Source organism: Vitis vinifera, chromosome 10, assembly GCF_030704535.1.
Source record: "Vitis vinifera cultivar Pinot Noir 40024 chromosome 10, ASM3070453v1".
In the NCBI taxonomy this organism is placed as follows: domain Eukaryota; kingdom Viridiplantae; phylum Streptophyta; class Magnoliopsida; order Vitales; family Vitaceae; genus Vitis; species Vitis vinifera.
The window spans coordinates 9,428,860-9,454,248 of NC_081814.1; the positions used below are offsets into that span (position 1 = coordinate 9,428,860).

The 25,389-nt window shown below is 33.1% G+C and overlaps 3 protein-coding genes and 1 pseudogene across 3 annotated transcripts; 3 read left to right on the plus strand and 1 right to left on the minus strand.

Moving 5' to 3' along the window:
• Window positions 1-1,121: 1,121 nt before the first annotated feature.
• LOC100260638 (protein SRG1-like) lies at window positions 1,122-3,917 on the plus strand (annotated as a pseudogene).
• A 9,785-nt stretch (window positions 3,918-13,702) lies between these two features.
• On the plus strand, window positions 13,703-16,465 carry LOC100257300 (protein SRG1). The gene is made up of 4 exons (XM_002268758.4): window positions 13,703-14,091; window positions 14,639-14,886; window positions 15,029-15,353; window positions 15,863-16,465. Exons 1-4 carry the CDS (start codon window positions 13,822-13,824, stop codon window positions 16,127-16,129), a joined length of 1,110 nt encoding a protein of 369 aa, XP_002268794.1. The 5' UTR covers window positions 13,703-13,821; the 3' UTR covers window positions 16,130-16,465.
• A 1,726-nt stretch (window positions 16,466-18,191) lies between these two features.
• On the plus strand, window positions 18,192-19,788 carry LOC100252173 (xyloglucan endotransglucosylase protein 1). Its single transcript, XM_002268672.4, has 3 exons — window positions 18,192-18,720; window positions 18,820-19,013; window positions 19,252-19,788. Exons 1-3 carry the CDS (start codon window positions 18,439-18,441, stop codon window positions 19,658-19,660), a joined length of 885 nt encoding a protein of 294 aa, XP_002268708.1. The 5' UTR covers window positions 18,192-18,438; the 3' UTR covers window positions 19,661-19,788.
• Window positions 19,789-22,756: 2,968 nt separating this feature from the next.
• Window positions 22,757-24,958, minus strand: LOC100247046 (protein SRG1). Its single transcript, XM_002269051.3, has 4 exons — window positions 24,603-24,958; window positions 24,078-24,325; window positions 23,475-23,799; window positions 22,757-23,252 (listed from the first exon to the last, which is right to left on the minus strand). The coding sequence occupies exons 1-4, from the start codon at window positions 24,861-24,863 to the stop codon at window positions 22,986-22,988; spliced, it is 1,101 nt and encodes a 366-aa protein (XP_002269087.1). The 5' UTR covers window positions 24,864-24,958; the 3' UTR covers window positions 22,757-22,985.
• Window positions 24,959-25,389: the final 431 nt, after the last annotated feature.

Here is a 25,389-nt window from a genome sequence, read left to right on the forward strand (position 1 = left end):
TACATGATTGGGTGCGGGTCGTTACAAATGGTATCAGAGCCGATCCTCAACCCCGGTGTGAGGGTTTGTTTGGCCCCGCAATCCCATGGGACACAACGAGGACGTTGTGTCTGCATGGGGGGGTATTTATGATGTCCCACATCGGATAGGGGAGGAAGTTCCTAGCGCTATATATGTAGAGGCTCCTCTTAATCAAGTAAACGCGTTTTAAAGCCGTGAAAGCCTCCTTGGCCCAAAGCGGACAATATCTACATGGTTGGGTGTGGGTCGTTACACATTGATATGATATGTTAGATATCAATTACTATTATAAAAAACAATATTTTCAAAATGAGATTGATTATTAAATCGAAAAAATTATTGATGATTAAACCGCGGTCGAATCGATGATTGAACCACAGTCGAACTGGTGACATCATAAATATAAAATTTATATTTTATATAAATTTAAAATTAATTTTAATTTTTAAAAAAAATAAATATAATTAATGTTTTTAATAATATTTTATTTTTTTAAATTGATATACCAAATTAAATTATAAAGATAAATATGAATATATTAATATATTTAATAAAACATGTAAATATTTAAATATGAAGATATATTTAAGATGAAAAAAATAGGATATTTCAGTTTTCTATGTATTTTATTATTTTAAAATTTGAAATTTATTATATTAATTAATTATAATATTTAATATAAATAACTAAATATTTATATTTTTAAAAATATTTTATATGATAAAATTTAAAAAAGAGACTTGATATTAAAAAGTTATCTCATTTTATATAAAAAGGGTTACCCACCATAGTCCGAGCCCTCTAAGGACTGTGTTTATTTTCATTATTTGAGTAAATCCCACATCGACAACTTATGGTTTATAACTGCAATAGATATACCAAGTAGATGCAATCTTTATATAAGTTATACAGTGGTAAGTGGGCTTGGGCAATCAATTCAACCTTAAGCCACGGGCATTTTTGACTTATTTCAGAATAAGACAAATTGATTAAATTATGCTTTTTGAATTGATGTGTCAACACAAAATAATTCATGGCATTAATATAAAATTATAGACAAATTAATAATGCAAAATTTATTAAATTATTTTCATGATAATTGTAGCATCGGATTCGACTTTTACATGCAAGTTGATGGAAGTAAATAAAATAATTCTAATAATGACTATTATCTTTGACTTCTCTTTTAGAGACCAACCTCATCCAAAAAACTTTGTTAGATGATAGGTTTGATTATTCAAAAGGAAAAATCAAATTCTGCATTGAGGTATCCATCGTTGATTCATGGTTTCTATCAAACTTAGCAGATCTGCAACTCATAATGGAAACAGATTCTCAAAAAGTAGTGTTGGGAAAATCAATAATAGTACCTAGTGTTAGCGAGCTGGTCAAAGAATCCATAACCAAAGTTCGTCCTCGGTATGTGTACCATGAGCAGGATCCTCCAACGGCCGCTGACGGCGAGATCTGGCTTCAAGCTATTCCGGTCATCGATCTTCATGGCTTGCTTCATGGGGACTCCATGGATTCTGAGTTGGAGAGGCTTCACGCAGCTTGCAAGGATTGGGGTTTTTTCCAGGTATGTACTTTTGGACCCAATAAGGCTATGGGTTGGACTTGATTTCGACCCATTTGTTCTGGTTCCTAAGACTGGCTCTCTGGATGCCGTCTTTGGATTTGACTCGGATGTGGGTATGTACCGAAATTTGATTTTGTGGCCTAGAGAACTTTTTAAGTATATTATATAGTCCATAAATTTCTCATAAAAAAAAAGGGAGAGAGACGAAAACGACAAACCTCTGAATTTTGTGTGGGTACGGTGGGGTTTGAGTGTATGAATATCATAGAATTGCCATAGCAGTTAAAAATCCATATGAAGTTCCTCAAAAATTGGCTCTTCCACCGTTCTTTTTTGGTGCCTGTGGTTTAACTGTCATAGAATTGTCAAAGCTGAAAAACCATTTTTTGACTTTTAAGAACCATGAAACTGTTTTTAACAATAGTGTCCAAACAGGCCCTTGATTTTTGAGTTAGCAGTCCTATGTTTCTTGTTTTGTAAATGCAGGTTGTGAACCATGGAGTTAGTAGTTCGTTGTTAGAGGAATTCAAAGGGGAAGTTCAAGATTTCTTTCTACTTCCACTCGAAGAAAAGAAGAAGCTTTGGCAGCAGCCAGATAACCATCAGGGATTTGGGCAACTCTTTGTGGTGTCAGATGAGCAGAGGCTTGATTGGTCAGACGTCTTCTATCTGACTACCCTCCCATTGAATCTAAGGAAGAGTGACATATTTCAAAAGCTCCCACAAAAGCTCAGGTCCCATTCTTTCTCAAAACAAAATTCCACATTGTACAACTTAATTTTAAGAACTCTGTTGGTGGCGTAGCACATGAACTCAGCGGTCAGCAAAAAGTTGGCAAATTGATCTGATTTTCTACTTATACTTTGCTGCAGAGGATCTTTAGAAGCTTACCGCATAGAAATGAAAAGGTTAGCCATGACTCTCTTAAGTCAAATGGCTAAAGCTTTAAAGATGAGGCTGAGGAGATAAGAGACATGTTCACTGATGGGTTTCAATCAATGAGAATGAACTACTATCCTCCATGCCCTGAACCAGATATGACCATTGGGTTGACTCCTCACTCTGATGCTGGTGCTCTAACAATTCTCCTTCAGCTGGACGACACCGACGGCCTCCAAATTCGAAAAGAAGGGAGATGGATCCCTGTTAAACCACTTCCAAATGCATTTGTTATCAACGTTGGAGACATTATGGAGGTATTATTTTCCTCTGTTGTAAGTAACATAGCTTGAGAACCATTTGTATGTGATTGAGTCTAGGCTGATCCAGCTGTGAAAACAGTGAATTTGCACTCGGCCATGCTAAATTGGATACTCTGGCTGAAAAATTATGAGATTTAACTCATTTAATCTAGGTAGCAGACAGCACTATTGGATTGTATATATGGGGGTCAGAGTGTTTGGCTGAGCCCCAGTAACTCTAATTGGGTACAGGGGACACCAGAAAAGTTTGGAAGGCCTATCCAGGTGATAGACATTTGCACGTTGGGCAGTTTCCTATTAGGACCTGGAACTAGCTGTATCCCATAAGAGTACCAATGTTCAAATTTCTTCAAGTCTTAACCTATAGTACTGTTAACAACTTTGTATTAAGACGTGCATATAAAGCTCCATCAAATAATGCAAATTCTCCAATTTATCTTTGCATTGATATTCATAATTCTGATTTCCTTTGCAGATTGTGAGTAATGGTGTTTACCACAGCATTGAGCATAGGGTAATGGTGAACTCTGCGAAGGAGAGGCTCTCTGTTGCAACATCTAATAGTTCTAATATAAACTCAGAACTAGGCCCTGCACCTAGCCTTATTAGCCCACAAAACCCAGCAAAGTTTCAGCGGGTTCCAACAGAGAAATATTACAAGGACTTCTTTGCTCGGAAACTAGATGGCAAGTCACACCTCAAGTTCCTGAAAATAGATCAAGATGGAGGCCATACAAGTTGACTTAGCATGTAAGCATGTATGCAAAGCGCTGCCACACTGCCTGAAGTGTCCCTTATAAAGGTAAATCGCAATGACGATTAGATATTTATGTTACAATTTGGAACACGCATTCAAGAATCCACAAAGGTGCAAACTATATTTATACCAAGGCATGAATTGAGCATTTTGGTGTGGTTGAGATATTCGAATGTAACATTAACCTCTATGTTTTGTTTGGTTATGTTGTCGTATCTCTTTTGGTTTACAGTCCAAATGTGCCTGCAAACTTGGTTGTCAAGGATACAAAAAACCCAACAAGCATGATGAAGATGATGATTTGCAAAGGAAACCACTAAAATATATGCACCGTAATGTATAAAATTATGCGAATGAAGTATATCCTTGTGTTTGATGCATGTTGCCCATTTTCAAGTCTTCTTAATTTCTCTTCTTTACATTGCTCAAAGCAGGTTCAGGCTCATTTAAGCTTTTAGAAGGTTAGCTAAAACTAGTAGATTTGATTCCAAGTAGTATTTCTTTTCCTCTCCAGTCCATTCAGCTGGCATACTTCCACTTGCTAGATATATAGTCACTTTGCTTGGTTACTATGGCAGCTTCCCCACAACAAACGATGCCTCATCAGGAAAGGCATCATTAATCTAAGTGTCCTCAAAAGCTGATCGATTTTTTTCTTGGAGAGATCCTCTTCCACCATGTTTTCTACCCCCTACTTATCCTTTATCTGCAATTAGAACTCTTGTAGCAATAGGATCCATTGAATGAGCCTGGCTTTGGTGTCATTCTACCATCTCTATTAGTGAGATGCATATCTATTTTCTATATTTTTTCTTCTAATAGCATCTAGTAAAAGTCAACGAAATGTTGGATTATATGACTGGTATGTATAAGCGTCATTGCATGTCACACTATTTACGATAATTTTTCTTTAATGATTTTTAACAGGTTTATTATGCAAAATCTGATTTCTTTTCTTTATCATTTTATGATTTTTAATTGAGGTGTGGTCTTCTTTTTGAAAAATGATGACTATCATGGATGCATGAGTTATTTTATACCACAATTCAAATCACATTTTGGTCCTTGGCCACATTTCTGATCGGTTACATTCACTTTTGAGAATAACTTCAATCTAGTTAAATAAGACCAATGATTTTTCATGAAAAATTCATTATTCTTACATATATCCGGTTATAATGAGCTTTTTAGGGGAGAAATTTAACCTTTTGGTGGTTATATATCCCTCTTCATATAATTCCCTACAATTAAAGGGCTAATTAAGGCTATATATTTACCATGATATGTATAAGGATGTCACATTTCCTTCCTTAATTATTGATAACAATTTGGTCCTAACATGTCAAGAGTTATAAAATCAAATTTATGTGATATTTATGACCAAATAATGCAATGAAAATCATTCATAGACTAAACTTGTTTGAAAGAAAATAATAACTCAAAAAAATTATTGTAGAATGAATGAAACAAGCATTGTAATTTAACTCCTAATTATATTAACTAAAAAACAATCAAATAATTGCATAGCTCCTAGTTATAATAAATAACAACCTTAATGTAGCTTATAGCTAAAATGTTTATTTTTTTTCTTTTATAACTTCAAGTTATCAATAATTTTATATCATAACACTGTAACCTTTCTATATAACTTCTTGCTATGAGAAATTATATAGTATTAACTTGCTATATAGCGTTTAGCAGTAATAACATAAAAAAATAATAATATCTCTATAATTTCCATTTATAAGAATATAACTTCAAGTTATGAAAATATTCTACTCAATTTTATAGCTTCGGACTATAAGAATATTTAAATTAATTATTTCATATAGCTTCATGTTATAATAATATATAAATTATTTTTCATATAGCTTATGTGAAATCAAAGTTTTGTTAATATCGGATTTAATGATAATAAAATGAGGTTTGAAATTAATGATTTTTATTTTAAGTATGTTTAAGTAAGATGATTTCCAAAATAACAGTTACAAATTAGATAAATAAAGTCAAAGAAAAATCATAAAGAAGGGAAATGCCTCAAAGAGAAGATCAATCAAGATCTATTCCCTAAGGTCTCTTTGTAAGGTTGTGATGTATTGGGTTCATATTGCATTTACATTTTTTAAGCACCTAAATCATCAAAGGGCCTAAATCGATTTTATTTTTTTATAAATTGGATGAAAAATCTTCTTAAGTGAAAACCACATTTGTTTAATATTATTCATAGTTAAAAAGGCTTACAAAATGACAAGGAGTTATCTAGTTAGATTTCCATAAGGATTTTATGTTAAAGATGAAAAAGTTGCAAATATTAGTTAATTTATGTATCTTTTGATGATTTTTATAAAAATTAAGATAGATTATTTTGAAGATAAAAACTCATGTTTTAACATGCATCTATCATTAAAAAAGAGGTTTTCATTAATCTTAAGTTTTCATACTGAAACAATTTAAGACATTAAAGATCATTTTGTGGACCCTGCATTTTGCTCGATGTGTTCCCACTCGATGACACAACTCGTTTTTCATTTATTTGATGAAAATATGATTTTTAGAAAAGACTTAGAGTCGCCCCTTATTTTTGTTTTATTTTTAAAGAGAAAACAAAATAAGAAAGAAAATCTTTAAGTGTGACTCCTTATTTGGAAAAGTAGATCTGTGAAAAACTGAACCGAGTCCAGGGGTCAGATTACTTATTGGGAAGGTACATTAAAAAGATCGAAAACACTCATCTAAGTCCCTAAAAACGGGTCTCTACTAAATAAGGTGAAGCAAATATGACAATTAACTAGGAAAGCAATGGATACCAATGAAATGATCAAATAATAAAATGAATCATGCGTAAGAATAAGCGAAGTGGGAGTAAGATCGTACCTTAACAGCAAGTAATAGTGCGCTATCATGAAAACAAGGTTAGCCAAAATATAATAATAAATACAAAATGTATCACATGTGTCGCAAAACAAAGCAAAAAATCATCAATGAGAATCATGCATTTTCACTCAATCATTTTTAAAGAAAAATATCATGGATACTGGGCCCCCCACTAAAGCCCAATTGATTTTGCATGAATTAATCTCACGAATTCCATTATTTTGTAATTATGAAAATTACATTTATACTTATTTAAAATCAAGAGAAACAAAAGAAATATTTGAAAATCAAAGAAAATATGTGAAAGTGTTTATCTAAAGGGAAATGTAGCAAGTTTATTTAAAAATGAGATTTTTAATGACTTAGAACCCTAATAAAGGATGAAAAGTGGCAGAATTAAAAAATATTTGAAAACTGAAGTGGAATTGAAATTATTTGAAAGAAAACTAAAGTTTTGAAGTTTATTTGGAAATTGAAGTCTCGAAAATTATTTGAAAATTGGAGTTTTGAAAATTAAATTTAAAAATCGTAATTTTGGAAATTAAATTTGAAAGAAATTGGAATTTTGAAGATTATTTGAGAATTGGGGTTTTAAAAGTTAAATTTAAGAATTGGAATTTTGGAAATTAAACTTGAAAGAAATTGGAATTTTAAAAATTATTTGAGAATTAGAGTTTTGCAAATTAAATTTAAGAATTGGAATTTTGGGAATTAAATTTGAAAGAAGTTGGAATTTTAAAAATTATTTGAGAATTAGAGTTTTGAAAATGAAATCTTTAAAAAAATTATATTTGGAAATTGGAACTTTGGAAAATTATTTGAAAATGGAAATTTTGAAAATTAAATTTGAAAATAATTAAAGTTTGGGAAGTTAAAGTTTTGAAAATTAAACTTAAAAATTAAAGTTTTGAAAAATTAAATTAAAAAATGGAATTTTGGAAATTTGTTTGAAAATAATAGTTTGAAAAATTAAATTTAAAAAGATAATTAAAGTTTGGAAAGTTAAAGTTTTGAAAATTAAATTTTAAAAAATGGAGTTTTGAAAAATTATTTTAAGATTAAAATTTTGAAAATTAAATTTTTGGCATCAAAAGTTGAAGAAAAATAAGAGAAAAATAATTTTTTTTTAAAAAAAAAGACATATGGCCTTAGCATCATTGGCCAAACGTGTACATGCATAATCTAAGGAAGAAACAAATGGAAAAGGTGAAACATCAACAACACCACAAACCCATTTTCCATATTGCAATAATTACCCACACCATAAACCCATTTTCCATCAACTCACGTGGAGCCTTAGGTCCAAATGAATGGACTCCTTTTCCATGTTCAGTGTGCCTTCTATTAGCATCATTGGCCAAACGTGTACATGCATAATCTAAGGAAGAAACAAATGGAAAAGGTGAAACATCAACAACACCACAAACCCATTTTCCATATTGCAATAATTACCCACACCATAAACCCATTTTCCATCAACTCACGTGGAGCCTTAGGTCCAAATGAATGGACTCCTTTTCCATGTTCAGTGTGCCTTCTAAACTAGGACTCCAAAGACTCCACAAACGCAAGTTTAATAAACCCACCACGTCCAACAGGAGTTTGCTGAGGAAGAACCTGGAGCCGCTCCGGCGTGTGAGCGAAGATACATATTCGTCTACGGCAACTGGACCCATCCTTGCAAGGGTGAGTTCGGTAACGAGCAGGGTGGAGCCAGCACTCGAACATGCCATGAGCAAGCGTGCATGAATCACTCTTCTTGCAGTTTCCTTCCCGAAACTCCGGGCACGTCGTGCCAGAGTAGTGAAACTTCCGAGGGTCCCTCCGGTGATGGTGAGGATGTGGAACAGGATGAGGAAGAATCCGCAGATTGACGGCAGGAGGCAAAGTGAGAGTGTTAGGAAAAAAATTGCAGTTGGAGGCTGTTCCCAAGAGAATGTAGTTGTAGAAGATGAAGACTTTGTGGGTGTGGTAGTGTGATTATGTGACTGGCCTTGACTAGTGATGGAAGGAGACCCATTTTCAGGCGACATCCATGGGCCAAGGGCGGGTGGAATTAATAGAAATAAAAGGCATGATTTTTGGGCATGAAACTCAAATGAAACTGGGACAAAATAATCCTAATAACACCAAAGCAAAGAAAGTGAAACAACTATAGCACAGTCAATGCAACTCATAAATCAGTTAAATATGCTCTCTGATTCGCACCTGGGAGTCCTTGATGCTCTGCTTCTGCTTCTTATCTTTGCTACTCCAATAAATCCCTCTCTCATCTCTGCTCATTCCCTCCCCTTCTCCTAGAACTCCAAATCCCTATATCACTTCCTCTATTTTCTCCTTTTTTTTTTCCGTCCCATATGGCCACCAAAGCAGCTCACCCATGCCCTATTTTCCTTTCACTTCCAGTCCCATCTGGGCGCCCAAAACAACTCATTCTCGGGGTGGTCAGAAGAAAAGAAAAGACTACTTCTATTCGAGGGGGTCTACACATTTGTATATCATTTTCTTATTTTTTTTTTCTATTTTTTGATTAACTAATGGTTGACCAATAGGTCATTTGGTTGAACTAATAGGTCAATTGGTCGAACCAATAAGTCGATCAAGTGGATCAAGAGGCCAACTAATTGAACCAAGTGGTCAAAATGGCAAAAGATTGTCTCAATCAATTGAGGTGTAACCTCGATTGATCAATTGAAGTACCTATTGAGCTAGTTGCTTGACCAATCAACCTCTTGTAGGAATGGTCACTTTTGGTACCTTTTTTCATCAAACAGCTAGGAATCTATTCAACCATATGATCGACCAAATAACCCCAAATTTTACTTAATGACTAATTTAGGCTTTCAACTTCTATTTAAAAACTTCAAACTTATTGTATTGATAAGAGAAGTATTCTAAATCATTATTGATTATCACTTAAGACATTGAGGGGTATTTTTAAAGTATATTTGCCTTGAAACTTGCATTTTATCTTAATGCACCATTTAACCCTAGTTTTTTTCCATTTGAACAAACAATGTAAACTAAGAATCCTTTCTTCATTTCTATATCTTGTGAAAGTGTTTTGGAATCATAATCTAAAGGGGAAGAGTTTAGAGATTTTGTCTTAAAAACTCTTATTGTAAAAAACGTCTAGAACCATAATCTAAAAAAGTGTTTGAAACCATAAGTCCAAGAAAATTGATTGAAACTATAATCCCATTGTAAAATTGAAGGTTTGGGTTGAAAGCTTTGTTAGTAAACTCTCAATCGATTACGAGTTTGAGGAGAGTGAACATAAGCATTGCATTGAACAACTATAAAAACTAGTATTTGCATTATCTCTTCCTTATTTTTTTTATGCACTTGTTTTTCCATTATATTTATTATATAATTATTATTTATATTTTATAATTATTAAATTTGTAAAAAGTAACCATCATCCTATTCACCCCACCCTTTAAGGTGACTAGGTCGATTTAGCTAGAATTCTAATAGCTTCGATTGGCTAAATAATTATTATGAAACTTTTAATTATAAAATGCATAAAATATATATTTTTCTTATCCACATAGAATCTATGTAATATTATAAAATACATATTTTTTTAAGGAATAACTTAATATTTCACATTATTATAATATAAAACAATTAAAAATTATCCTAAGCTTAGCAAATTAACATAATAATTAGAAATGAAATAATAATAAAAAATGAAAAATAAAGTATATGACAACATCTAGCTTTACAACAAAAAGAAAAATTTACATAGTTTATGGCAACAAAATATTCTTTGAATAATTGGTAATTTTGTTTTAAATAACTTTTAATTATACAATGAAAATAGAAATTGTTGGTATTTCTTATAGCCATAAGATAATTGTCAATAAAAATGATCTCCATAGTTTTTCACGTCTAGACAAAGTAAATATAAATTATAATAATAAATATAAAATATGATGAGATATCACTAATTAGAGTATTTGAAGATAATAGCGTTACGTATAAATAAAATCTCCTAAATAAATTCATCTTTTTTTTTTTTTGGCTTTGTGTGTTCAAAAGGAAAGAAAATAGATTAAACAAAATTGAGAGGAAATTAAGAAAAAATGTAGTCTAAATTTTTCTATTTATATAGTTACCTTAACCCATTTATAGGATTACAATCATAACTACAATAAATATTTTTATGATAACTAGGAAAATTACATGGATGTTTGAAAAGGTATGCAATATCCACAAATTTTTAGACTCATATATAGACTAGTATTTACATTGAAGTTATTTTTTAAAAACATAATTTCGGATATAATATAATTAGATTGAAATTGTCCGAATAAATTTTTAGTATTTGACACTAGTAATATTTTTATAAATTCCAGTTGATATTCATACCCATATATATGGGAGAATTACCCAAAAGGGTAGGCTGGGCAAAACAATTACTAAAAAGGGTGGTATCTTTTAATAATTCTTGGGGAGGACTTTAATAAGTTTAATATACCAAAACTGCCCTTTAACTAAAACTTTTAAAATTCAAAGCATTTAAAGCACTTTACTTGATTTGTCAATACATTTATGGTATATGGGTCCCACATTTATTGTAATTATTGATATTTAAATTTTAAATCAAAATTTTGAGTTTAAGCCTTATAATTATATATAATTTGTTATTTAAATTTACTATTTAAAACAAAAATACTTTTAAAAAATATTTTCAAAATATCATTTATTTATTTTTACCTTTTTTATTTTTATTCTAATTTTTTATTTTATGAAGAAAAAAATAAGTTTTATAATTATATAATAAAAATGATGATTTTTTCATATATATATATATATATATATATATATATATATATATATTATTTTTAAATTGATAAATTATGATTTTGTATTAAATTTAAGGAAGATAAAATGTTTAATTTTTCATTCAGATTCTCTAAAAAGAATAAGAAAATGATAGAGAATGTTTAATTATTTTTTATTTTTGTAATAAAATAATTTAAAAAAATTTATATGATTTTTTTTCCTTTGCATAGTGTTTTTTTTTTTTTTTTTTAATTTTCATAATGCATCGAGTAGATGATGTTAATATATTTGATATGTTGAATATTAATAAGGTATAAAAGGTGATCCTCAAGATTATTACTTTTATTATAAAATACAGGTACAATAAAAATATGTTATAATTACAATATAAATACACTTATATTACAATACATTACAATAAAACCTAATTAAGAAATTTATGAATTTTTTTATAAAAATGGTAATTTTGTATGATCATACCATATTTTACAACATACTTATATCATAAATAATTTCTGAAATCAAATAAAATATTAATTTGAATTCATGTAGTTTATATATATATATATACAAAAATTATTAAATAATTTCAAAACACTAAATAAATATTGTTAATATATTTATACAATGTGTTAATACCAATAGGGTATGAATAAACATTTTTAAAATTATTGCTTTTATAATGAAATATAGGTACGACATAAATACATTATACTTACAATATAAATACACTATCATTACAATATATTATAACATAATTTAATTTATTTTTATTTAATTTTTTCACGTGCTATATTACCCAATGAATAATTGTGAGTTATTCCATTTAATAGGTGTGTGTTAGTCAATTGAATATTTATATATTATTCAATTGATGAGTGCTTGTAAAAAATAATTATTTATTATATTATGATAACAAAGTTTTTAATTGTATGTTTTATATATAAAACGATATAATAACTTTAAGATATGATTTTTATTTATGAGATATTAAAAATTATTTTTTTTTACAAGGTTCTTTAAAAAATCTCAAAATTTTTTTTTAAATAACAAATTTTTAAACAGTTGATTGTTCAAAAGTGACAACAATTTTTTCAAGTTAAAAAATGTACCGTTGATTGTCTATCAACCTGTACTTATCATCATGTATGGGCCCCACATCATTTATCAACCTGTACTTATCATCATGTATGGGTCCCACATCATTCACAATCTCAATTTATTTATAAATAATATAGAAAACATATTTAAGGGTAAAATATATTAACAATATTTATTTACTGTTTTGAAATTATTTAATAATTTTTGTATATATATATATATATAAACTACATGAATTCAAATTAATATTTTATTTGATTTCAGAAATTATTTATGATATAGGTATGTTGTAAAATATGGTATGATCATACAAAATTACCATTTTTATAAAAAAATTCATAAATTTCTTAATTAGGTTTTATTGTAATGTATTGTAATATAAGTGTATTTATATTGTAATTATAACATATTTTTATTGTACCTGTATTTTATAATAAAAGTAATAATATTGAGGATCACCTTTTATACCTTATTAATATTCAACATATCAAATATATTAACATCATCTACTCGATGCATTATGAAAATTTAAATAAAAAAAAAAAAACACTATGCAAAGGAAAAAATATCATATAAATTTTTTTAAATTATTTTATTATAAAAATAAAAAATAATTAAACATTCTCTATCATTTTCTTATTCTTTTTAGAGAATCTGAATGAAAAATTAAACATTTTATCTTCCTTAAATTTAATACAAAATCATAATTTATCAATTTAAAATTATAATATATATATATATGAAAAAATCATCATTTTTATTATATAATTATAAAACTTATTTTTTTTCTTCATAAAATAAAAAATTAGAATAAAAATAAAAAAGGTAAAAAAAAAAAAATATTTTGAAAATATTTTTTAAAAGTATTTTTGTTTTAAATAGTAAATTTAAATAACAAATTATATATAATTATAAGGCTTAAACTCAAAATTTTGATTTAAAATTTAAATATCAATAATTACAATAAATGTGGGACCCATATACCATAAATGTATTGACAAATCAAGTAAAGTGCTTTAAATGCTTTGAATTTTAAAAGTTTTAGTTAAAGGGCAGTTTTGGTATATTAAGCTTATTAAAGTCCTCCCAAAAAATTATTAAAAGATACCACCCTTTCTAGTAATTGTTTTGTCCAGCCTACCCTTTTGGGTAATTCTCTCATTTATTTATAAATAATATAGAAAACATATTTAAGGGTAAAATTTCTTTTTGGATAATTCTCTCATTTATTTATAAATAATATAGAAAACATATTTAAGGGTAAAATTGTCTTTAAAAGATTGAGTGTTTATAGTCATTGTTTTTTCTAACCCACCCTTTGGTAATTCTCCCTAAATATTTTACAAATATTTTTCTGAAAAAATGTGGTACAAAAAGATGGCCGCCGCAAGCGTACAACGGGAGAGAACCTTTTTAAGGACGAGAAGCAAGCTTCAGTTTGGTTGCTCTGCCTTTCTGTACCATACAATCGTACTAGGGGGATTTGCACACCCGTAATGGAAACAGAGTCTCATCAAGTAGTGTTCGGAAAATCGATAATAGTACCAAGTGTTAGGGAGCTGGTCAAAGAACCCATCACCAAAGTTCCTCCTCGGTATGTGCACAATCAGCAGGACCTTCAGATGGCCGCCGCTGCCGCCGCCGCCGCCGACATCTGGCTTCAATCGGTTCCGGTCATCGATCTCCATTGCTTGCTTCATGGGGACTCCATGGGTTCCGAGTTAGAGCGGCTCCACTCAGCTTGTAAGGACTGGGGTTTTTTCCAGGTATTGACTTTTGGACCCGATAAGGGTCTGGGGTGGGCTTGGTTCGACCCATTTGATTCTTGTTCCTAATTCTGGTTGTCTGGGTGCTGTATTTGGATTTGACTTTGATGTGGGTATTTACCAAAATTTGATTTTGTGTCTTAGAGAACATCGAGTATTTATATATTCCATGAATTTCTTTTATACCCATAAATCTATGAGCATAGCAAATTGAAGAAACGGTTTTGGGAGGAGGAAAAAAAAAAGAAAGAAAAATGACAGGCCACTGAATTTTTTGGGCGTACCGTGGGGTTCGAGTATATAAATACAACGAATTGCCTTAACAATTAAAAATCCATAGAAGTCCCTCAAAAAATTGGCTCTTTCACTATCAGTTTTGGTGCCCATGGTTTGGGTATATGAATTTTATAGAATTGTCATAGCTGGAAAACATTTTATTAATATTATTATTATTTTAAAGAACATGAAACTGTTTTTAACAATAGTTTCCAAACAGGGCCTTGATTTTTGAGTTGGCAGTTCTGTGCTTCTTGTTTTGTAAATGCAGGTTGTGAACCATGGAGTGAGTAGTTCATTGTTGGAGGAATTCAAAGGGGAGGTTCAAGATTTCTTTGAACTTCCACTCGAAGAAAAGAAGAAGCTTTGGCAGCAGCCAGATAACCATGAGGGATTTGGGCAACTCTTTGTGGTATCAGAAGAGCAGAGGCTTGATTGGTCAGACATGTTCTATCTGACTACCCTCCCATTCAATCTAAGGAAGAGTGACATATTTCAAAAGCTCCCACAAAAACTCAGGTCTCAATTTCTCTCAAAACAAAATTCTACCTTGTAAAGCTTAATTTTAAGAACTCTTGTTGGTGGTGGTGTGACACATGAACTCAGGGGTCGGGGAAAGGTTGGCAAATTGATTTGATTTTCTACTTATACTTTACTGCAGAGAGACTTTGGAAGCTTACTCTGTAGAAATGAAAAAGTTAGCGATGACTATCTTAAGTCAAATGACTAAAGCTTTAAAGATGAAGGCTGAGGAGATAAGAGACATGTTCAGTGATGGGGTTCAATCAATGAGAATGAACTACTATCCTCCATGCCCTGAACCAGATATGACCATTGGGTTCGCTCCTCACTCCGATGCTGATGCTCTAACGATTCTCTTTCAGCTCAATGACACTGAGGGCCTCCAAATTCGGAAAGAAGGGAGATGGGTCCCTGTTAAACCCCTTCCAAATGCATTTGTTGTCAACATTGGAGACATTATGGAGGTATTATTTTTCACTATTGTACATTACATAGCTTGAAAACCATTTGTATATGATCGAGTGACTTGAAACATTTTTATGTGATTGAGTCTAGGCTGATCGATCCAGCTGCATCACACAGTGAAGTTGCACTTGGCTATGATAAACACTGGGGGAACTGAATACTCTGGCTGAAATGAATTAGATTAATTCATTTAAACTAGGTAGCAGTCAACACTACTGGATTGCATATATGGGGTCAGAGTGTTTGGTTGAGCTCTAGTAACTGTAATCTGATACAAGGGGCACCACAAAAGTTTGGAAGCCCTACCTACATGATTAACATTTGCAGACAAGGCAGACCTGGAACTAGATGTTTCCCATAAGAGTACCAATGTTAGATTTCTTCAAAGTCTTAACCTATTGGCTGTTAACAAGTTTGTATCTAGATGTGCATGTAGGGCTCTATCAAGTAATGCAAATTCTCCAATTTATGGTCACGGTGGTATTCATAATTCTGGTTTCCTTTGCAGATTGTGAGTAATGGCATTTACCAGAGCATTGAGCATAGGGCAATGGTGAACTCAGCGAAGAAGAGGCTCTCTGTTGCAACGTTTTTTAGTTCCAACCTCGACTCAGAATTAGGTCCTGCACCTAGCCTCATTAGCCCACAAAACCCAGCAATTTTTCAGCGGGTCCCTATAGAGAAATATTTCAAGGACTTCTTTGCTCGGAGACTAGATGGCAAGTCGTACCTCAAGTTCATGAAAATAGATGAAGATGGAGGCCATACAAGTTGAGTTAACATGCAAGTATGGATGCAATGCGCTGCCATTCATTGCCTGAACTATATCCCTTACAAAGGTAAATTGAAATGACAATTAGATAGTAGTATTACGGTTAGGAACACACATACAAGAACCAATATGGAGAGCTCCACAAAGGTGAAAACCGTATTCCATGCCAAAGCAAGAATTGGCACTGGTGGCCTAACAACATTCCGAAGGAGCAATTGGAGGATTGTATTTGAACAATTTCAATCACCTATTTGGACTATTAGGAAGAATATGCTCTTCTTGTTAATTTGAGCTCGGCCTCGTGAAAACTTCTGTTTGGCTTAAGTGATATTTGTTGAAAATAATTTGTTTTCAAAATTTAGGTTGTTTGATTTTTTACTTTTTCATAACTTATTATAAATTTTTTACTAAATTAAAAAAACTAAAATATGTAATTTTTTCTAAATAAAAAAAATAACATATTGATTTTTCTTTATTTTTTAATACTTAATAAAAATAAAATACTATAAAAATAAACAACCTAATATTTAACATTATTAAACATTAAGTTTCTATTTAGAATTAGTAAAAAGACAAACGCCTCATTAATATATGATCAATCTCTCATGGTATTATTGCCAATCTTCAGCTGTTTTCTGTAGTCAATGTGTAGCTAACCCCGAGTTTTGCTTGGTTAGGTTGTGATATATCTTTTAGTTTAAGGCCCAAATGTCAGCAAACTTGGTTGTCAAAGTTGCAAAAATCCCAATAATCATGATGATGGCGACTTGCAAAGGAAACCACTAAAATATATGCCCTGTACTGTATAAAATGTCCGTTGCCCAATTTTCAAGTCTTCTTTCTCTTCTTTATATAGCTCAAAGCAAGTTCATTCTCTTACGAAACCACAGCAATAGCAATGCCGATTATCTTTTTAAAAAGCCTTGGATTACGCTTCATTTTAAAATTAATCTTTTGGGGATAAAACAACTAGTTCAGGCTTATTTAAGCCTTGAGAAGATTTGCTAAAACCGGTAGATTTGATTACAAATGAAGTCTTCTTTCTCTTAACTTTTTTCCCCTTCAACATATGATATGGGGTTTCATGGCCAATATCATTATCTATAGACTATAGTTAGGTATACAGATTTCTGAAATCCTTTCAGGGATATGTCAATGAAGTTGTAATCTAGGCCTGCTAAAATTGCGCCAGGATTTGCTATTAAGTGGCGTAAAGTAGATCAATTAAATTTGGATTGGACACTCCCTCAAACCTTTTTTTACTAATTCAGGTAATAATTTGAATTATTTATTTATTTATTATATAATTTAATCTTAAATTTTACCATTTAGAGCATACCAACATGATTATAATTCATGTACGGGTCGTATTTATGTTGATACGTATTATTCGTTTAATAAATAGGTTATTTTCAGATCAATTTATATAACACAAATTTGATCAGAATTAATTAATTTAATAAATGTATTGATTAACTGGATTATAATTATAATTATAATTATAATCTATTTAACTCATTTAGAATTTAATTTTAAATAAATAAATGAATGGAGTCATAAATATTAAGAAATGCTAGTCATACCGAAGAATATAAATTCGCATGAACTGTGATCCTTAATCCTAAGGTTTTTTTCTTTGCTGGTTTACAGCTTCATAAGCAGGTCTAGTAAAAAAAGTCAAACACTTTGTGGGGTGTCCAATTATTCAAATAATTTGCTTACTCTGATCTCATTAAAGTATGATCCGAAGCAATGACCTTCAAGCTGTTTTTCTCTGCCATCACATCACGGATGAAACTATTAGACCCGTGCATTGCCCCGTTCAATTTGGCATTGAAGTTCAATGAACCGTGGGCTCTGAAACAGTGGTTGAGCAACAAGAATCAACGTAGGGTGTGTATAGCTAGCTATAGGCTTTTATGTAATTGGATGTACGTACATGGATTCATTGGGTTTTGGTAAGTAAAATATAGGGCCAAACCATAGGCAAAATTAGGGGTGGACCCCATCACCAGTATTTGATACAATCATACAAAAACTAACCAACTTGGCATTAAAAGTTAGTGAAAGGTTCTCCCTAATCCTGTCAACCTGCCGGCGCTCTTTGAAATCAAAAGCTAAACTGTGCCAGCTCTATGATCCCTCTGTAGTTGGCATGTGTTTACTCTACTCTTCTCTTTCTTTTCCCAATACCTATATAAGGGCATCCCCACACCAATGGCCACTCATCTCTACTATCTCTAGGCGCCTTTCTCTCTCTCTCTCTCTCTCTCTCTCTCTCTCTCACGCGCACGCGCACACACACTCAAAAGATGGAAGCTTTTTCTTCTCCTAAAGTTTCATCACTGTTATTTTCTCTCTTTGTGAGTTCATTAATGGCTACTGCTTCTGCTGGTAATTTCTACCAAGACTTTGATTTAACATGGGGTGATCGACGTGCTAAAATAGTTGATGGAGGAAAGCTTCTCATGCTTTCACTCGACAGGGCCTCCGGCTCGGGCTTCCAGTCCAAGAAAGAGTATCTGTTTGGAAGAATCGACATGCAACTCAAGCTTGTTTCCGGTAACTCTGCAGGCACCGTCACTGCATACTATGTAAGGCGTCCCAGTACTACTTTCCACATTTCTTCTCTAATCTTGTACTAGTCAAGCTAATATCACATGATGAAATGGCATGGATAAATTTTTTTGCAGTTGTCTTCTCAAGGGCAAACACATGATGAGATTGATTTTGAGTTCTTGGGAAACCTTAGTGGAGACCCTTATATTCTTCATACCAATGTGTTTACCCAAGGGAAGGGAAACAGAGAGCAGCAGTTCTACCTCTGGTTTGATCCAACAAAAAATTTCCACACCTATTCTATCATATGGAATCCCCAAAGGATCATGTAAGCTAAATGTTTGCCATTCTCCCCTTTTTTCCCCCTTCAATTTTGTGAAATTGTAACTAGCTAGCCCTAAATGCATGAGGCTTTACATGCTTTTGAGGTCTGTGGGACATCAAACAAATTCATTTCCCGGAAGTTAGTTAATTTTATTTGAAGTACAGATGTCACTATGATAGTCATGTTCCTTCTGCAGGTAAAAACGTTTGCTTTTCTTCACTAACATCTCTTTACTTTCCAGCTTCCTGGTAGACAACTTCCCCATAAGACAATTCCAGAATCAAGAATCAATTGGTATTCCTTTTCCAAAATCTCAACCCATGAGGATATATTCAAGCCTGTGGAATGCTGATAACTGGGCAACCAGAGGCGGGGTCGTGAAGATTGATTGGTCTAAGGCTCCTTTCACAGCCTTCTATAGAAACTTCAATGCTGCCGCCTGTATTTGGTCCTACGGTTCTTCATCTTGTGCTTCCAAGTCTGTTAGTCCAATGTCAAATATTGGTTGGCAGACTCAAGGACTAGACGCAAAAAGCAGAAGAAGACTTAGATGGGTACAAAGGTATTACATGATTTACAATTATTGCACTGACATGAAGCGTTTCCCAGAGGGTCTCCCGCCAGAGTGCCGACGTTCAAGGTCCCTTTAGAGAGAAAATATTACTTATTGCATGAGTACTTTGTGAAATGTCTGTTGGTGAAGGGATGGTTATCGCCAATATCCTAGCTTAGGAGATTGTAAATGAATTAAATAAAGGGAGTTATTTAATTTGAGCTACATCTTGTTTTGGAAACTTCTAAAGCATGCACTGGTAGAAAAATATTATTTAGATAGCCTGGTTGATTATGCTATATCATGACCAAACAATTATTGAATTCCACCTATGACATCCCATGTAGACCACTGTATTTCTTATCCCGAAAAAAAAGGGCTGAAGAAGTGTGAAAATCAGATGACTATTCATATAAATACAGCCACTGAAGTAAGGGACGGTAGCATGCAGCTGAGCCTGGAGGTTGGATGTTATCCACGCACACTGCCTTTGGCGTGCATTGGAGACAATTTGAATCACTCTAAAATCCCAGTAATTTGCTATTTATGGTTGACTGTAATGGCAAAAAGCTAGAGGCCTAGATTGACAATCTGTAATTACTTATAAGATTGCAACCTAATTATTAGTGTGGTGAATTGCAAGAGATAGCGGAACAAGTGAACCCAAATATGATCAAAGGGCTTTAATCCCGAAAGAGTTAATTTTATTTAAAGCCCATATCATTGGAAAATATTCCTTCATTTACATTCATAATCTAAGGTGATTTTGTCTCTGAATTCAACATTTTGTGGCTTGTAATCCAAAAACCATCATGCTGAAATTTACTCCATTGACCTAATTAAGGACAATCTTTCTAAATGATAAGAGAGATTTGCTTGGAGAAGGGTTTTGAAAAAGATGGATGTGGATTCTTATTAGAACCCCATTAATCCTAATGTTATCTCATTTGTGGAACATTAGGAATCACGGGCACGGTTATGCTCATGCCCTAATATTTTTCAAGGCTGAGGCCTTCCTTTTGATGCGTGAAGTTTCGTGGGGATGAACATATTTTGATTATGGGTCAACATTTTAGATCTTACACCCAAAAACTGACAGAATATAGGTACCATAGATTATTTCAGTAGATGCTTTTCACGTGAACACTCTTGTGGTAAAGAGATGGTTATCGGTTTGGTTGTAATATTCTTGGGCAATTCTTGAAGTTAAAATAGATTAAATCCAATGAATACCCCTTAACCAACTTGTTGGCATGCGACTGGCCCAGAAAGCAATATATATGTTGGACTATTCCAGCTGGCTGAACAACTTGCGGATCACTCTGATGATTGATTAATATAATCAAAAGGTACAAAATTTCTTCAGGAAGAGAAATAGCTGTATTCTTTTCCTTTTCCTAACAGATCCACCGCCTAATGTTCTTTCTTACATCCATGCATGGAACCAAAACTAGCATGCCTTGGCAGCTCTCTGTCGGTGCCTTGTGTTCAGGCTGGTACAGCGCTCACCCACCAAGTCCCACCAAGATACCTGCTTCCTGAACAAGACCCTCAATTCTTATCCAATTATGCTACAACTTCGATGCCCCATTTTCTCATCATCAACTTCCGCTGCTTACTTTCTGCAGATTGCTTGGATTCAGAGCTAGAGAAGCTGCACCGTGCCTGCCTAGAATGGGGCTTTTTCCGGGTATATATCAGTGTATATTATGTACAGTATCATCTCTTATGCGGCTCTGCTTGGGATATATACATATGATCCCGACAAAATATATGTTCAAGAGGGACAGTTGGGAATTAATGTTAAGAAGAAAAGTGAAGTTCGAATGTCCAAAACTTCCGATCATTGGGATCCTGGTAACAGAGGAAGCTAATGGTACTTTACATCAATGGCTTATATGTTCTGTGATTTTCTCTCAATCAAATTGAAGATGACTGCATCCCAGAGGATAATAGAGTTAGTCATTAAAATACTAAATATAATCTAACTTGGATGTTCGATCATCTCCTATAAGCTGGAAAAGGACTCAAATTTCTTCATTAATTTCATAAGGCAGTTTCCATCTCGCATTTATGAGATGGACAATAATTTGGTGGCCGATCCCTAATTCTTTAAATCTTTGAAAGAAAAACCAAGAATCGATCGATCCCAAAAGTTTCATTTGACTGAATGAATCATTTTACATTTTTTTTTAAAAAAAATAACAAATTAGTTAATCCAAGGGGATGCTCATATCTCTTGATTCTCTTATTAAAAAAATTGTGCTGGTTGGTTGTGGTTGTACCTTGGTAGTCATATAACTACTCAATCATAAAGTTGAAAGCCCAATTTTCCTAGAAGGATTATTAAAAACCAAGGCAACTCGGTCACCTTGCCAAGTTTTTCCATTTCCTCTTTTGTTTTTTATATTATTTTTTATTTTTCATTAAGTGAATTGAATTTCCAGGGCACATTTTAAAAAGAGCCAAATTAACTTGGTTGAAGTGTATTACAACTGAAGTTTGAAAATGGTTGGGTATAGTAGGTACAATGAGATCCCTATACATCTTGATGATGTGGAAAAAATATGGCGTTTATAATGGAAAGGGGACGTATGACTACCAAGTCATGGCATTTGGTCGGAAACATGCATATGCTGGAGCAACCTTCCAGACTCTAATGACCAAGCTATTTGAGTAATAGATCGGGAGACAAGTCACTACCTCGTCAATAAAATGGGAAATTTGTTAGGTTGAATGCTATATGCTGGTAGATCGAACTCAATGAAGATCACGAACTACCCTTAAAGGGGCAGGTACTACCTGACTTTGTAGCATAATTCTTCAGGCCGGCGCGCGGGGTGGGGGAAGGGGGAGGGATTGGAAGAGCACAAGCAAGATACGAAACAAAAAGAGGAAGACCAGTTCATGAGGGTGATATGTGTAGACGAAGCATCTAATTTGAAAGGTGCCGGCGCAAGAATATACATGGACCATATTTGTCAAGGTACGTGCGGGCCGGGGAGAGGTGTGATAGGTGAGAACCATTCTGGTTAAATTTACAGTTTTTACCTCCTTTAAGACACCATCAAAATATATACCAACTCAGTAGCTATAAAGAATGCAAAATCCCTAAATTTTGTTTTAAAAAAAAAAACCTAATTCTAAAGAAAAATAAACTCTTAATAAAATTAGGATTTCAAATCCTAAGAAATAATCAAACTTAAATATTAATAAATTAACTTTAATAAACCAAAGAAACATGGGTTTTGTTTAATTAGTACTCCGACAATGTAGCAAATCATCGAGGATGATATGATGTTTGAAATACTGTTGATGATGCTTGTAAGTACTATGGATGACCACCTTAATTTACTAAGGGGTCATTTATTTTGTTTACATATATAGCATACTGGTGTTTTTTCCGCATTGCTAGGTACTTCTCAGTTATTTTGAGCTTCTCCAGTTTCAGTCCTCAGGACTTCGAGGTATGACTTTCCATGGAGTTCACGCGAAAATAGTCCCTTGAAGTAATCTGCAACCCCAATCCTTTTGAAGAGAGACGGGGAATCAGGACTAACAAGGCTAGGCGCAGGACCCATATCCCCGTTGAGTTTTGGGCTGTAAAATGTTGCAACAGAGAGCCTCTCCTTGATTGAGTTCACAGTTGCGCGATGCTCGATGCTCCGATAAGCTGCATTTGTCACAATCTGCCAAGCCATGGAAGAAAACAGATCAGAGAGAGACAATTACAGTCGATTGTTTGTTGACATCATGATGATGAAATATATTCATTCTAAAGAGATGTCGAAGGAAGAGAAGCTATGGCTCTAGGCTTCATTACGGTTGATTTCCCAACTGAGCCTGAATTTCACAAAAAGATTTTGAGTATGGCCATTGCCCAACTGGTTAAGAAAATGAGACGCTGTTACCTCCAAAATGTCTCCCATGTTGACAATGAAAGCACCTGGAAGGGGTTTAATAGGAACCCACATCCCATCTTTCCTTATCTGGAGACCTTCCATTTCATTGACTTGAAGGAGTATAGTGAGGCCCACTGCATCCGAATGAGGGGTTAGGCCAATGACTTGATCGGGTTGTGGACATAGAGGATAATAATTCATCCTCATTCCCTGATGCCCTTCTTCAAACAATTCTTTCATATCATTGGCTTCCATTTTTAGAGCTTTTGCTATGAACCCAAGGATTGTCATGGCAAGATTTCTCAGTTCAACTGCATAAATTTCCAAGGAATCCCTGCACGAAAAATAAAGTTAATTGGACCCTTCATTAATGCTAATAGCTCAAGGTATTGTAAGGCCACACATTGAACAGGTTGAGCTAGGCCCAAGTAGCTTCACCTGAATAAATGTATTGACTCTATGTTTTTTACCTACTCAATCTAATCAGATTCCACTATATTTGTGTTCAATTGGGGAATGGACTAATGCTTTCACAACTTCTATTATTCAACTTGAAAAGACGATATTTCAACCTATCAATCACAGATCGAGAGAAAGAGGGAGAGAAAGAACCTAAGCGAGATAGGTAGCTTGGGGAATAAGTGGGGTTTCCTCAAATAAGTTGGAAGAGTGATCATGTAGAACATGTCTGCCCAATCAAGTTTCTGCTCTTCAGAAATAACAAAGGCCTGTCCAAATCCCTCTAGATCTTCTGGCTCTTGCCAAAACTTCTTCTTCTCTTCCATTGGGAGGTTGAAGAATTCTTGTACCTCTACCTTCACTCTCTCCACCAAAGTAGAGCTCACTCCATGATTTGTCAACTGCAATTAATGTATTTATGTTAAATATTACTGAACAAATTAAAATTATTATGATCTTTTGAATTAATTAACTAATTAATTATAAATTCACAGAACTATCTAATATCTTATTTTTAATAATGTAAAATTTGTTCTTTTATTCAGTGCTTTAACCCTTCTACCGATCCCCTGTTCAAATTTTTTTATTTGTTACAATTAAAATGAGGAATAATTCATCAATAATTCGAAGTATCCAGTTTGGTCGTCGTGATTTTATACAAGTAAATAGGTTCCGTACCTGGAAGAAACCCCAGTCTTTGCAAGCGTAGTGCAACTTGTCCAGCTCTGAATCCAAGACATCTCCAGAAACCAAGCGGTGAAAGTCGATGACGGGGACATGGATTGAAGAACAAGTAGTGCTAGAATCAGATAAGAATGGAGGGTCTTGCTCAGGACGCAGGTACCGTGGTGGAACTGTGGTGAGCGTCTTCTTTGCTAGCTCCTGCACACTAGGCACCATCAGAGAGCCTCCAAGGCTCGTTAGTTTCTGTGCATCCATCAGTAAAGAGTAAAGACTTGTGAGACCACAAACTTGGCAGATACGTGCGGGACTCTCAAGCCATCGCCACCTTATATGCCTTTTTAGCTAATAATTGTATAAGTAGAAATGTTTCAAATCTAATGGTTTCACCATGTAGGAGTAGGACCCATTGGGATATAATGTTAAGGAAAATTGAGCACACAGGTGCTTTTCAACATATACTTTTTTTTCTCTCATAAAATACGATGCCGTTTATTTTCAGCAATCTTAAGTTTGACCAAGGTTTGAACCCTCTATATATATATAGATAAAGAAAAATATTGCAGATACTTGTGAAATCAACCAATTCAGAATCCTAACAAACCGCCATTGACAAGTGCAAAATGCATATGAGTGGCGCTTTGGGAAGAAGAGTGAAATGAATACTAGTAAAGCAAGTGTTAGAAGGGTATGACACAAAATCGAATGCTACCTTCCACTTTTACGGGGGAGTGCCGACCGAAATGAATAGGAGAAAGCATTTTTAATTATCTTAAATTCTTAA